This window comes from Anabrus simplex, chromosome 5, assembly GCF_040414725.1.
Source record: "Anabrus simplex isolate iqAnaSimp1 chromosome 5, ASM4041472v1, whole genome shotgun sequence".
Classification (NCBI taxonomy): domain Eukaryota; kingdom Metazoa; phylum Arthropoda; class Insecta; order Orthoptera; family Tettigoniidae; genus Anabrus; species Anabrus simplex.
The window spans coordinates 416,390,010-416,406,012 of NC_090269.1; the positions used below are offsets into that span (position 1 = coordinate 416,390,010).

A 16,003-nucleotide genomic window follows, 5' to 3' on the forward strand; every position below is an offset into this window, starting at 1 on the left:
CTAGTGATCACTGTGAGTACATGCAGTGGGTAAAATAAATATTCATAGAGCCTACATGTATGGTTTCAAACGATACACAAACGGGATTTATAGGTAAGTGATTTATACTAACACTACAAATTCACTACTGTTTGACGTAATTAATTGTGACGTACAGTGGATGTACGCACTATATTCCTAGATGTACAACAAAGTATTGTTTAACGGCACACAAGAAAGTTTTCTTACAATTAGATGGTAATCATGAATGGTACGTAAACGCCGCTGACAGACGGCAGGAAACAAATCATTCATCGTGTATCAAGTATAACAGTGAATATTAGTTCCTGAAACTAATGGTGTACAGGAATTGGACGTCGATCGGGTGAGCTGAAAACTGTTATGAAGGAAAAAATAGTTTACTTCTGGCAAGAGGGACTTTGTTGCCCAAACATTGCTAAAAAAAAAAACTGAACATCTCGCATGCTTCTGTCTAGTATGTTGTGAACAAATACAAACGAACAAGATCTACGGCGAATATGTGAAGGTCTGGACGTCTTAAGGTCCGCTCCCACCTAGTGGAATCGAATCGAACCGAACAGTCGAAATTTCCGCTCGGCCGCTCACATCTAGCAGCCAGCAGCGGAATAGAATCGAACGGGATTCTACGCGGGAAATATAAGGCACGCAATGGACAGTTTAATAGCGCTAGCACTTTTGTGTGAAGAGGCGGAAAATGAAGATAATGAGAGGAAAAGAGATCGGAGAAGATTCTGGGTACATGAAATTAATTTAACAAGAGAGCCGAAAGGAGAGTATGCAACTTTATTTGAATATTTATTGCGCGATGAAGCTAAGTTTCGGCAGTACTTCAGAATGAGTGTGTTGAAATTTCAACAACTATTTCAGATGGCAGAACCACATTTAACGAAACAGTTTACAAGATTTCGTGCACCAGTACCTCCTCTTCTGAGAATGATCGTCTGCTTGAGGTAAGTTGTAAAATTTTTAAGCCAAAACCGAATATATATATATATATATATATATATATATATATATAATAATAATGTATGATAATGACAATTATGTGGGTAGGCCTATGTTTGGACACTTCGTTATCAATCCTGTTGAGTGTTTCCGGCAAGTGAGCTTGTTGTGGGCAAGTTTTATTACAAATTATTGACGAAATTCTAGCGAGCTGTTACGGAGAATGTTAATTTCTCCATAGCAGTACCGATATTATTTTAACGTCAACTCGAACGTGAAGCCTAACCAGTCGTCAGCTGACTGGGAAATTTGATAGCAATAGAAGTAAATAAAAGCAATAATTGTTATATAATTACTGCAGTAGAAATGCAAACTAGCTCCATCACTTCACCGTGAAATAATCATCGCATGCATCTCTACCGGTACCTACCTTGTAGAAATTTACTGGAAAGAGCAAGCTGGCGTAATCCCGCCGTGATCTTCTAATTTGTTCTATTCCCTGTCGAATAAGAGTTTTGTGAAGTTCGAAAGCTACTCGGTGTGAACTTATAAGATAAATGACTTATCCTTATTCATATATTCGTTATTAATGGCTACAAATAGGTTTTTCTGCTGCATTCAAACTTTGAGTTTTAGGCCTAAATTCTAATAACAGCCTATATCGAAATAAAATCTTGATCATGACCTTTTAGAGCATTATAAAACTTTGCATTTGTTATTCTGGCTACTGACAACCTATAGCTATTCTGTTCTACTTTTTTGAATTCCTACAACACAGCAAATTTAAATTAGTGTGGTGCTTTCCAAGTATTAGTGGGCTATTATGTTCTGTAAAATTAGGACTATAGATTGTAAGAGTGGAACTTGAACTCACATAAAAATATCAAAGGAAATATGTTCAAACTTAAAAAAAGAATAAGGAACGTAAAATACTTTCAACACCAACAACTGAATTACCCCCAGAATATCAGAAAAAGTTGAATGAGAGAAAATTGTTCATTTCATACTAGGCCTATTGGTAGACAGATAGGAATAGTCCTGCATAGAATCCTCATTAGAATAATAATTTAAATCCTCTAAGTTTATAGCATTAGGCTTGACAGCAGCTTTATTAAACATTATTAAATTTAAATTTGCTGTCCTGTGGAAAATCAAAAGTCAAACAGTATAGCTGTAGGGTGTCAGTAGCCAGAATAACAAATGAAAGGTTTTATAATGCTTTAAAAGGTCATGATCAAGATTTTATTATAATATAGGCTGTAGGCCTAATTAGAATTTAGGCCTAAAACTCAAAGCTTGAATTACTTAAATTTAAATTTTCACCGAATCACTAGGGCTACTAATTTTTAATTGCACTCTGGTTGTACCTGATAATGAAGGTGCCCCAAGTCCTTATTGGAACTAAAACAAATTTTATTTTGTTTTTAGTTCTTGTTTGAGGTTGTTCCCAATAAGTTGGCCTACTAATTGTTAACCTAATTTGAATGATATTTGTACCAGTAGTATTAACATGGTTGATGAAAGTAGATTTGTCTCCAGTACCTATGTTAAAACATTATTAATGGGAGACCTTGTAATAAATATACAGGCAGGTCTCTTAGCAAACTTTTTACAACCTGTCAGTAAGATATTTTCTAATTTCTTGATTCATTGGGACCAGGTCATATGAGTTATAGGAAGCAGTTGATATTAATTTTGAATAACTCGTAACAGGTCGAAGGTAGATACCACTACAGAGAGATTAAAAGTAGCATTCATTGATAACACATGTGATATACAGGAAGGTTTCTTGGAATACACCATAATATGAGGGACTAATGTATATTTTAAGAAAAAGTTTACCCAGTTTTGAAGTTTCTGAGAATAATTACTTGAGGTAAGCTGCAATAATTTTAAATTTAATAAAAACAGTAATTGAATCTTAAAATAATCTATTTTATTACAACTTATAGCAGTGAACAGAACAACAACAAAATCATGTACTTTTTGTACTCTTCATTGATAACCCTGTCGGTTGACTGCTTCCATCTCAGCATCTGTCACAGCTTCTAGTACCCTTCTCTTCGTAGCAATTTGAAGGTCCAGAGGCAAAGATTTTACAGTCTCTGCCATACTTAAAAAGAAGTGTGTTATTGCATCAGTTTTGTTTGTTTCAAGAGGGTTCACCTTTTCCAGATAATTAGACAAAACTGTAGCTACAGATGTGGATGGAGGTGTCTGGGATCGTTTCCTTTTAAAACCAGAATGCACTGTTTTTGTTGATGGTGAGATTGTTGCCTGTGAAGTAGATGGAATTTCTTGTGTGAACTGGTTAGGATCTGCAGCACAAGTTCCTTCAGTGGTTTCTGGCTCAATATACACTACAGACTCAGGTGTTACAGGTTCGGTTGATATAATGGTGTCATTGTCATTCAAAAGAAAATATTGAGTTGGTTCTATTATTAAATTCTGGGATGTGTTTTCTGTGGAAATATTGGATAACTGTGGGGAAATTGGTGCAAGGTATGGCTTCAAGAATGACAGCTCATTCTGAAATCTCCAGTCTTTTTTTACCCCTCCCTGACTTCCACTTTTCTCTTTCTTGATCAGAGATTTCCTGTAGCATTCTCTCAAACGCTTCCAGGATTCTTTACATTCAGTTGCTGGAAAAGAAAACAGGCCCATAAGTACCATAATTTAAATTTGTAACATAAATACTATATAAGGCAAAATATAGTGAACTGTTCTCTATTTTGTTTCAGGTTCCTTGCTACAGGGGATAGCTTGCGAACAATTTCGTTCAGCTACAGGTTAGGACATTCCACAGTCGTCAAAATTGTTAATGAAACATGTGAAATTTTATCGAACATTCTTCATCCTATATACATGCCAAAACCGACTGAAGAAAAATGGAAAAGTGTTGAGAAGGGATTTCAAGAACGATGGCACTTCCCAAACTGTATAGGTTCCATTGATGGGAAACATGTCATCATACAAGCACCAAATAAAAGTGGTTCTTTGTTTTATAATTACAAGGGCACATTTTCTATTGTTCTTTTGGCATTGGTGGACTCGAACTATAAATTCATAGCCGTGGATATTGGAGCATTTGGTTCTAATAGTGATGGAGGAATTTTTCAAAATTCAAATTTAGGAAAAGCGCTGGAAACAAAAAACTTGAATATTCCGGAAAAGAAAAATCTACCTGGTACGGATATCCATTTACCCCATGTTATTGTAGGGGATGAAGCATTCCCCTTAAAGACTTATTTGATGCGACCTTACTCCAAAGCTCAATTAAATGGCAACAAAGAAAAGAAAATATTTAATTACAGACTCAGTAGAGCGCGAAATGTAGTAGAGAACACATTCGGAATAATGGCTCAAAAGTTTAGACTGTATCAAAGACGTTTGCAGCAAACTCCTCAACATGTAAAGAACATAGTTTTCACAACTTGTGTACTGCACAATTTCTTGAGAGACGATGTAATTTCGTTCGTTGAAGAGGAATCGTTAAATTCAACTTCAGCAGCTCTGCAGCGGTTGCATTTTACAGGAGGAAATGCTACTTCTGTTGCAATGGGAGTACGTGATGAATTTAAAACTTATTTTAATGCAGTAGGTTGCGTACCATGGAAAAACGACATCATTAATAGAGGTAGACTGAACACAAATTAAAATCTGTGAAGTGTTTGTTGTCCGCAGCAAAATGTAGGACTTATGAAATTGTTCAATGTAAATATATATTTTTTATTGTAAATACTGTAAATATAATAAATATAGGCCTAAGTGATGTCAATTATCGTACTAGTATACTATATGTGTACTTCAACATGATACAATTTTATAGTAAGGTCAACAACAATTATGAAATAACTTGTATATAATCTTTCTAACCTGTTTGATTTTTTATTTCCTTGCTTATTTCCTCCCAGGCATTGTCTCTTACGTTGTTGTTACAGTAGTGCTTGTGGGACTTGTCATAAAGAAAACTGTATTTCTGAACTAAACTGATCAGCTTTTCTGTGTCCATTATTATAAATAAAGCAAATTAACTATCGCAAATTAAAACGTCTCATCAATCTGTAGGAAACAGCTGACTTCCACCTGATACACATTTGCCGCCAAATCCCCGACCGAAAGATGCCGATCGTTTACGAAGTTGCACGAATGTTGATAATTCTGTTCGATTCCGCTCCGCTAGTCGAAAAATATTCTTGGCAGAGAATCCTGTTCCGTTCGGTTCGATTCGATTCGACTCGTGGCGATCGCCATCTCTATCTCCCATTTAAACACACGTTAAAAAAAAATTCTGTTCGGCTCGATTCGATTCCATTCCACTAGGTGGGAGCGGGTTAGAGCTCTAACGGATCGAGAGTCGCGATATGTAGTACGACAAGCGCGCAAGAGCTCGTGCGTGAGCGCCCGACTGCTTGCTGAAGACGTCACAACAGGAACAGACAAGGAAGTAACACCTCAAACCATAAGGAAATGCATTCAAGAAGCTTGTTTAAACGGCAGAGTTGCAAGAAAAGAACCATTCATTAACCAGCCCAATAAGGTGAAAAGTCTGGTGCATATCTCAATAAACCCATGCAATACTGGAAGACGGTTATATTCTCGGATGGGAGCAAGTTCAGCCTTTTTGGATCTGATGGACGAAGGTAGGTGTGGCGTAAACAAAATCAAGTTGATCCTAAGAACATTTTACCAACTGTCAAGCATGGCGTAGATCATGTCGTGGTGCGAGGATGCATGAGACCTGGTTTTTATTGAGGATAATGTTACTGCCATAGTATCTGTGAACATACTCCGCGTTCATTTGCTGGCCAGTGCTGCAAAATTAAATCTTGACGACTCGTTTGTTTTCGCAACAAGATAACGATCCCAGGTATACGGCTGCATATTGTTCGCGAGTAACTTCCAACGCTTCCACAGTCCCCAAACATCAGTTCCATAGCAAAACCTGTGGGTATTACTGGAATGGAGAGTAAAGAAATGGACATGCTCGTCAAGAGAAGACGTCACCGATCATCTGAAGAAGGAATGGTCGAAAATTGATGCTGGAACCACATCAAACCTTGTACGCTCCACGTCACGAATGCTTCAAGCAGTTATACATGCGCCGAGCTCGATAGCTGCAGTCGCTTAAGTGCGGCCAGTATCCAGTAATCGCGAGATAGTGGGTTCGAACCCCACTGTCGGCAGCCCTAAAGATGGTTTTACGTGGTTCCCATTTTCACACCAGGCAAATGCTGGGGCTGTACCTTAATTAAGGCCACGGACGCTTCCTTCCTATTCCAAGGCCTTCCCTATCCCATCGTCGCCATAAGACCTATCTGTGTCGGTGCGAGGTAAAGCAAATAGCAAAAAAGTTATACATGCCCAGGGAATGCATACGAAGTACTGGTTGCCAAAATGGGTGAGTTTGAGGACAGTGTATTATTATTATTATTATTATTATTATTATTATTATTATTATTTAAAATTTGCTTTACGTCGCATCGACGCATATAGGTCCTATGGCGAGGTTGGAAAAGGAAAGGGCTAGGGCAGGAAGCGGTCGTGGTCTTAATTAAGGTACAGTCCCAGCATTTGCCTGGTGAGAAAATGGGAAACCACGGAAAACCATCTTCATGACTGCCGACAGTGGGTTTTGAACCCACTAACTCTCGAATACTGAATACTGACCGCACTTAAGCGACTGCAGCTATCGAGCTCGGTGTTGAATATTAATTTTGCGAACAGAAAATTATATACGTTTTGTATTGTTGTGAATGTTGCTTAATTTCTATCCGTAGGTGGTTCTTCACACTTCATTATGAAATGTAATTCATGTACTAGGGAATGAATTATTTGTATTTTTATTAAATACTAGCAAGATACCCGTGCTTCGCTACGGTATTATACTGAAATTTATAATTGAATGCTTATTGTTTTATATATAATCAGCCGAAATTCGCGATCTGACTGGTTTTCTGAGAGAATCCGCCAAATTTCGCGATCTGACTCGTTTTCTAATAGATTACGGCAAGTTTCCTCCCATTTTTCAATCTTTCTTTCCAGGAATCGATTTCGTACTTCCCGGGCTAGGTCCAGGTATTCCACCCGGTCAGTTGGATCCCTAAATCTTTGCCATCTTTTCCTATAAGCATCTTTAATATGGATCAAATCCTTGAGGAGATCCGGCGTGGTTTCGTTTTGGGTGCCTTGGCGGTACTGAACCCGCGGCCGGACTGCATTCTTAGTCATTACCCGTCCAGGACCCGTTTCCAGCGCGGTCCGCACATTTGGCGACGGTCCAGAACATTATTATTATTATTATTATTATTATTATTATTATTATTATTATTATTATTATTATTATTATTATTATTATTATTATTATTATTATTATTATTATAGATGTTCTGGACCCCATTGCAAGATGCAAGACCGCTACTTGGCGGTAAATTACATCTGCTGCCATTGTCATTGTTGACATTGTGACCAGCACCATTGTCGCGCGTAGGCAAGTGTACGGGATTTCTGGCTATACGAATGACATACTTCCGTGTATTATTGACCTTATTATAGAGGCGAACAATTGGACGGTCAATCTCATTCCTATCGTTTATTTCAAAGGTGTTTAAATTTTTATTTATATGCCAGGAGAATCTACTGTAATCTAAGAACGTTCTCCGAAGAAAAAGATGGCTCTTGAAAACGAACCCAGGAAAGATTAAAAATGATCGGTTTATGATCAGAATAAGTACATCGAAAATCTACAGCCTGTTTCCAGTCATTCGACAGGGTCAGGAATGGAATGAATAAAGCCCCCATCTAGCGGCGACAACTGGAATTGTGCCGGCTGCCGAAGCCTGTCGCACTCCTCTGCGGCAATGGATAATGAATGACAAATGAAATTAAATGATATTGGACAGTGCGCTGGAATGAATGATGACAGGAAAAACCGGAGTATCCGGAGAAAATCTGTCTCGCCTCCGTTTTGTCCAGCACGAATGTTACGTGGAGTGACCTGGATTTGAACCACGGAACCGAGCTGTGAGAGGCCGGCGCGCTGCCACCTGAGCAACGGAGGCTCCTTATAAGTACATTATGAACAGTAAAATCAACTGGACTCACCTCCTTTTACACCCCACCGCCGTCAAGTTTATTTACCCCCCCCACACACACACACACACAAAATTAAGAGAAGGCATGTTTCTTTATGTTTAAAGGAGATTCCAAACACCAATGTTCACGTCTGTTACCTTCAGCTTTGGGATATAAGTATCCCCATAAAAATAATTCACTTTATTTCACTCCTTTTCACACTCCCTTCCCCCCAAGTGAATTTTCAGGCAAAAAACTTGTTTCTTTAATAGTAAAGGATCTTATAAATACCAATTATCACGACTCTTAACTTCTTCAGTTTTTGATTTCTGTGTCCTCATGAAAGGAATTCAACTCCATTTTACTCCCGCCCCCCAAGATGATTTCCCCCCCCCAAAACGCGTTTTTCTTTGTTTTTAAAGGAGATACAAATACCAATTTTCACGTCTGTAACAACTTTAGTTTTTATTAGATGAAAGTATTCTCATACAATTAAGTCAATTAAGTTTTCAATTCTTTCACCTCCCCCCCCCCCTTTTCATTGGATTTTCCGAGAATACGTGTTTCTTTACTTTAAAGCAGATTCCAAATACTAAATTTCACGTCTGTAACATCTTCATTCTTGAGATATCAGTAGCCTAATTAAAATAATTCAACACCAAGACACTTTTACCTCCCCCCTTTCCACCCAAGTGGTATTTCGGAAAACTAAAAATACACGTTTCTTAATTTTTAATAGAGATAAAAAATACCATTTTTCACTTCTGTAACATGTTAAGATTTTTGAGATATACTGTACAAATTCTCATTTTAAAATTTCACCCCCTTTTTAGTTCCCCTTAAGTGGAGTTTCCAAAAAAAATAATCACCTATGTTTCTTTATATTTACAGGCGATTCCAAATACCACTTTTTACGTCTGTAACATTTTACGTTTCTCAGGTATTCTGTAGATAATTATAATCTTTCAAAAAATTCACCCCAATTTGTCACTCCTGTTTAACCGCCATTAATTGGATTTTCCAAAAACAAAAAAAACACGTGCTTCTTTATTTTTAAAGAAGATCCCTAATACAAATTTTCAGTTCAGTAATATCTTCAGTTTCTGAGATATATGTATCCTCATTAAAGGCATTCAACCTATTATTCACCCTTTTACACCCCTCCTATTGGGATTTACAGAACACAAAAAAATACGTGTTCCTTTATTTTTAAAGGAGAATCTAAATATCAGTTTTTACATGTGCAGACTTTTAAAGTTTTGAGATATAGATACAGATATTTTAAAAATTCACCCCCTTTTCACCCCCATTAATTGGATTTTCCAAAAACAAAAAATACGTATTTCTTTATTTTTAAAGGAGATCCCAAACACCAATTTTCAGGTCTGTAATATCTTCAGTTTCTGAGATATATGTATCCTCATAAAAGGCATTCAACCCGTTTTTCACCTCTTTTCATCCCTCCTATTGGGATTTTCCGAAAACAAAAAATACGTGTTTCTTTATTTTTAATGAAGATACTAAATACCAATTTTTACATCTGTAAACTTTCAAAATTTTTAGATATAGATACACTCATTTTAAAAATTCACCCCCTTTTCACCCTCCCATTAATTGGATTCTCCGAAAACAAAAAAAATGCGTGTTTCTTTATTTTTAAAAGAGATCAAAAGTACAAATTTTCAGGTCTGTATTATGTTCAGTTTCTGAGATATGAGTACCGGTATCCTGATTAAAGGCATTCAACCCCTTTTTCACGCTTTTTCACCCCTCCTATTGGGATTTTCTGAATCCAAAAAATATGTATTTCCTTATTTTTAAAGAAGATTCTAAATGCCAATTTTTACTTCTGTAAACTTTTAAAGTTTTGAGATATAGATACACTCATTTTAAAACTTCACCCCCCTTTTCACCCCCTTAGCGGCGGAATATCCGAAAATCCTCTCTTAGCGAGCGCCTACATGTTAATATGAATGTATCCCCAAAATTTCATTTCTGTATGTCCAGTAGTTTTGGCTCGGCGATGATGAATCAGTCAGGACAAGTTACTTTATATATATACTAGCAAGATACCCGTGCTTCGCTACGGTATTATACTGAAATTTATAATTGAATGCTTATTGTTTTAGATATATAATCCGCCGAAATTCGCGATCTGACTCGTTTTCTGCGAGAATCCACCAAAATTCCCGATCTGACTGGTTTTCTATTATTTTACGGCACGTTTCCTCCCATTTTAAAATATTCCTTTCCAGCAATCGTTTTCGTACTTCCCGGGTTAGGCTCAGGTATTCCTCCCGGTCAGTTGGGCCCGTAAATCTTTGCCATCTTTTCCTATAATATTTTTAATATGGATAAAATCCTTCAGGAGATCCGGCGTGGTGTCATATTGGGTGCCTTGGCGGCACTGAACCCGCGGCCGGACTGCATTCTTAGTCATTACCCGTCCAGGAGCCGTTTCCAGCGCGGTCCGCACATTTGACGACGGTCCGGAAATATTATTATTATTATTATTATTATTATTATTATTATTATTATTATTATTATTATTATTATGTGTTGCTGGAATGGCTGATGACAGGGAAAACCGGAGTATCCGGAGAAAAACCTGTCCCGCCTCCGTTTTGTGCAGCATGAATGCCACATGGAGTGACCGGGATTTGAACCACGGAACCCAGCTGTGAGAGGCCGGCGCGTTGCCGCCTGAGCAACTTAGGATCCTTATAAGTAGGCCTACATTAATAACAGTAAAATCAATTGGTCTCACCTCCTTCTACACCCCACCGAAGTTAAGTTTATTTACCGCCAACCCCCCCCACCATAAAAAATTAAAAGAATGCTTGTTTCTTTATGTCTAAGGGAGATTCCAAACACCATTGTTCACGTCTATTACCTTCAGTTTTGAGATATAAGTATCCCCATAAAAATAATTCACTTTTTTCACTTCATTTCACAATAATTCCCCCCCCCCTAAGTGAATTTTCCCGCAAATAATACTTGTTTCTTTAATAGTAAAGGATCTTCTAAATACCAATTATCACGACTCTAACTTCTTCAGTTTTCGATTTATGTGTCCTCATGAAAGGAATTCAACTCCTTTACACTCCCGCCCTCCAAGATGGTTTCCCCACCAAAACGCGTTCTTCTTTGTTTTTAAAGGAGGTCCAAATAAGAATTTCCACGTCTGTAACAACTTTACTTTTTATTAGATGTATGTATTCTCATAAATTAAGTCAATTAATTTTTCAATTCTTTCACCCCCCCCCCCCCCCCCCTTCATTAGATTTTCCGAAAATACGTGTTTCTTTACTTTTAAAGCAGATTGCAAATATCAAATTTCACGTCTGTAACATCTTCATTTTTGAGATATCAGTAGCCTAATTAAAAGAATTCATCACCATTTTTAGTCACTTATACCCCCCCTTCCACCCAAGTGGTATTTTCGAAAACTAAAAGCACACGTTTCTTTATGTTTAATAGAGATAAAAAATACCATTTTTCACTTCAGTAACATGTTAAGTTTTTTTAGATATACTGTAAAAATTCTCATTTTTAAATTTTACCCCTTTTGAGTTCCCCTTAAGTGGAGTTTCCAAAAACAAATCACCTATATTTCTTTACATTTACAGGAGATTTACACCCACTCTTTACGTCTGTAACATTTTACGTTTCCAAGATATTCTGTAGATATAGTCTTTCAAAAAATTCACCCCAATTTGTCACTCCTGTTTAACCGCCATTAATTGGCTTTTCCAAAAACTAAAAAATACGTGTTTCTTAATTTTTAAAGGAGATCCCATATGCAAATTATCAGTTCTGTAATATCTTTCGTTTCTGAGATATGTGTATCCTCAATTAATGCATTCAACCCATTTTTCACCCTTTTACACCTATTAGGATTTACAGGAAACAAAAAAAACGTGTTCCTTTATTTTTAGAGGAGATTCTAACTACCAATTATTACATCTGTAAATTTTAAAGTTTTAAGATGTAGATACACTCATTTAAAAAAATTCACACACCCCCTTTTTCACCCCCCAATATTTGGATTTTCCCAAAACGAAAAAATACGTGTTTCTTTACTTTTAAAGTAGATCCAAAATACCAATTTTCAGGTCTGTAATATTTTCAGGTTCTGAAATATATGTAGCCTCATGAAAGGTATTCAACCCATTATTCACCCTTTTACACCCTTCCTATTGGGATTTTCCGAAAACAAAAGAATACGTGTTTCTTTATTTTTAAAGGAGATTCTAAATACCAAATTTTACATCTATAAACTTTAGAAGTTTTGAGATATAGATACACTCATTTTAAAAAATCACCCCCTTTTCACCCCCCCATTAATTGGATTTTCCACAGAAAGAAAAATACGTGTGTCTTTATTTTTAAAGGAGATCCCAAACACCAATTTTCAGGTCTGTAATATCTTCAGGTTCTGAAATATAAGTAGACTCATGAAATGCATTCGACCCCTTTTTCAACCTTTACCACCCTTCCTATTATGATTTTCCGCAAACAAAATATACGTGTTTCTTTATTTTTAATGGAGATTCTAAATACCATTTTTTACATCTATAACCTTTAAAAGTTTTGAGATATAGATACAGTCATTTTAAAATATTACCCCTTTTCACCCCCCTTAATTGGGTTTTCCAGAAAAACAAAAAATACGTGTTTCTTTATTTTTATAAGAGATCCCAAACACCAATTTTCAGGTCTATAATATCTTCAGTTTCTGAGATATAAGTAGCCTCATTAAAGGCATTCAACTCATTTTTCACCCCTTTTCACTCCTCCTATTGCGATTTTCCGAAAACAAAGAAATACGCGTTTCTTTATTTTTAATGAAGATTCTAAATACCAATTTTTACATCTGCAAACTTTAAAAGTTTGGAGATATAGATTCACTCATTTTAAAAATTCACCCCCCTTTCACCCTCCCATTAATTGGATTTTACAAAAACAAAAAAATACGTGATTTTTTATTTTTAAAAGAGTTCAGAAGTACGAATTTTCAGGTCTGTAATATCTTCAGTTTCTGAGATATAAGTACCGGTATCCTGATTAAAGGCATTCAACCCATTTTCCTCCATTTTCACCCTTTTTCATCCCTCATATTGGGATTTTCTGAAAACAAAAAAATACGTGTTTCCTTATTTTTAAAGAAGATTCTAAATACCAATTTTTACATCTGTAAACTTTTAAAGTGTTGAGATATAGATACACTCATTTTAAAATTTCACCCCCATTTTCACCCCTTACCGAAGGAATATCCAAAAATCCTCTCTTAGCGAGCACCTACATCATAATATGAATATATCCCCAAAATTTCATTTCTTTATGTCCAGTAGTTTTGGCTCGGCGATGATGAATCAGTCAGTCAGTCAGTCAGTCAGTCAGGACAAGCTATTTTATATATATAGATAGATATGTAGCAAGCAGCACATGCAGTGTATGAATACTTATTTTACCCACAATAGGTGTTAATATAAGGAAAGAACTTCATAGGGGTAATCACATAAATGGGATTGTAACTAAAGGGTACAGATCTCTACACATGATTATGAGGGTATTTAGGGGTTGTAGTAAGGATGTAAAGGAGAGGGCATATATGTCTCTGGTAAAACTAGAGTATGGCTCCAGAGTATAGGATCCTCACCAGAATAACTTGATTCGAGAACTGGAAAAATATGCAAAGAAAACCAGCTCGAATTGTTCTGGATGATTTCCGACAAAAGAGTAGCGGTACGAATATGTTGCAAAGTTTGGGCTGGGAAGACTTGGGAGAAAGAAGACGAGATGCTCGACTAAAGTGGTATGTTCGGAGCTGTGAGTGGAGAGATGGCTTGGAATGATATTAGTAGACGAATAAGTTTGAGTGGTGTTTTTAAAAGTAGGAAAGGTCACAATATGAATTCAAGAGAACAAATTGTGGCAAATATTCGTTTATATGTAGGGGATTTAGAGATTGGAAAAATTTACCATGGGAGATGTTCGATAAATTTCCAAAATCTTTGCAATCATTTTAAAAATGTTGGGAAAACGAGAGTTAGGGAATCTGCCACCTGGGTGACTGCCTTAAATGCAGATCAATGATTGATCAGTTGTTTGATTTCCATGATTTCACTCGTCAAACTTGTTAATGACAAGTTATCCTATGGGTAGGACTAAATATCTTAAGCGTCACAATAAAATTTATTTATTTAATGTCGTAACCACCGTGGTAAGAATCGTCAGTGAAAGTACAAAACATCGTGTTTGCCACAAACGAACTTATTTAGTTATCTCAAGCACCATCTCTTAAGTCGAATACGATATTCTAAGATGACATCATTGAGATTACGTTGTCTTTCATTTTGTCTGTTTTGACTGAATATTACAACTGTCTTCGTGGTGTAGAGGCCGTACTCTAGAAAGCGCGCTAAGCTCGTTAGCTAAACCAGGCATCGTCAGACGAGAGCGAAATGCCTTCGGAGCCAGTTTGCTCTCCGCTCTCCAGTAACGAGAGCAGCTTAGCGAGCAAGTAGGGGAAGTGCATGACGTAGTACATACTGCAAGCCAGTGGCGCAAAGGTATAGCACATCTTTCTGGACAGGTTAGATGGCGACGCGATAAGCGTGAACTCATGTAAGGTGACAGTAGTGTGTTTCCATTTTTATCCTCACACTACACGACGTTCAAAACTAGTATGTTAATGTTGCATTTACTATGGAAGAGAGTTCAGAACAGCGTAGACCAACAAGGCCCAAACCTTCCTGGGAAGAAGAGTGTTTAATAGTTTAAGAAAATAACACAGCAAAATGTTTAATACGTAATAAAATATTGTATCGCATTAAAAAGCATTAGAAGAATATAAAGAGGTTCTAATGACTATTATGAGAGTGGATTTCACGATATTCAGGCATTAGAAAATGATGTGCAGGTGTTCGCTATGCGCTTCTCATTGGATGTGCAAACTATTAGACCAGAACTGCAGCTAGAACTCATTGACTTACAGTGCGATACTCAAATGATTGATGGATTTGCAAACACAAACAGTTTGTCTGAATTTAATGTTCGTTTTCCACGTTTTGCGACTTCCCAGTACGCAAACGATAACTTTAGTATCAAACATTGGTACAATACTATCTAAACGAGCCCAAAAGTCCCATTAAGGAGGAATACACCAGTGATATGTTTCACTTCGCGTGTTTAATTTGTTGTCATAGTCATAAAAAAGCAAACGGTCGTAGCCGTGTTGAAACACCGGATCCCGCGAGATCTCCGAAGTTAAGCAACATGGGCGTGGTCAAGATTTTTATGGGTTGCCACGCGCTGTTGGTGGGGGTAAGGGAATGGAGGAGCGAAAAGGAACTGGCCACCCTACCGTACGTAAACTCCGTCTCAGGCACACCTCTGCGGAGGTTCGGACCTTACCTTTATAGTCATAAACGACATACAAATATTGAAATGCATGTTCGTGAGAGTTCAAAGAATATGTACAAATCGCATACATTGTGCTTCATTGCATGGTTATTTTTACAGACATTAGAATATACAGTACTATGATGTTAAACTAGTAGTGTTTCTTGTGATATTTTCTTTCCATAAAATTACTTGTACTCTTGTTGTTTGTTGTTTTGGAGTAATTATGTTAAATTTACTTTATTATTACACTACTGTAAGTGACTATTGCCACCGGAATATTTCCCATTTGCGGTGTATTTAATAACAATAATAATAATAATAATAATAATAATAATAATAATAATAATAATAATAATAATAATAATAGGTAAAATGATGTTACCACATGGATTTCGTGTGCGGATGGACTTTCATTTGGAAGGAACTAAAAGAAAAAGGAAGTAATGTAACGTAAACTGGATGAAAGAATTCCTCGAAGCACGAGGAAGTACGATGAGGATGGCAACTACAGTAGGAAAGGTTTTTGTCCTCAGAATGGAGTAAGCTTTAGTAT

At 36.7% G+C, this 16,003-nt stretch overlaps 1 protein-coding gene across 1 annotated transcript; it reads left to right on the forward strand.

Moving 5' to 3' along the window:
- Positions 1–645: 645 nt before the first annotated feature.
- Positions 646–6,006, forward strand: LOC137501019 (uncharacterized). The gene is made up of 3 exons (XM_068227865.1): positions 646–971; positions 3,708–4,563; positions 5,884–6,006. The coding sequence occupies exons 1-3, from the start codon at positions 670–672 to the stop codon at positions 6,004–6,006; spliced, it is 1,281 nt and encodes a 426-aa protein (XP_068083966.1). The 5' UTR covers positions 646–669.
- The last annotated feature ends 9,997 nt before the right edge of the window (positions 6,007–16,003 follow it).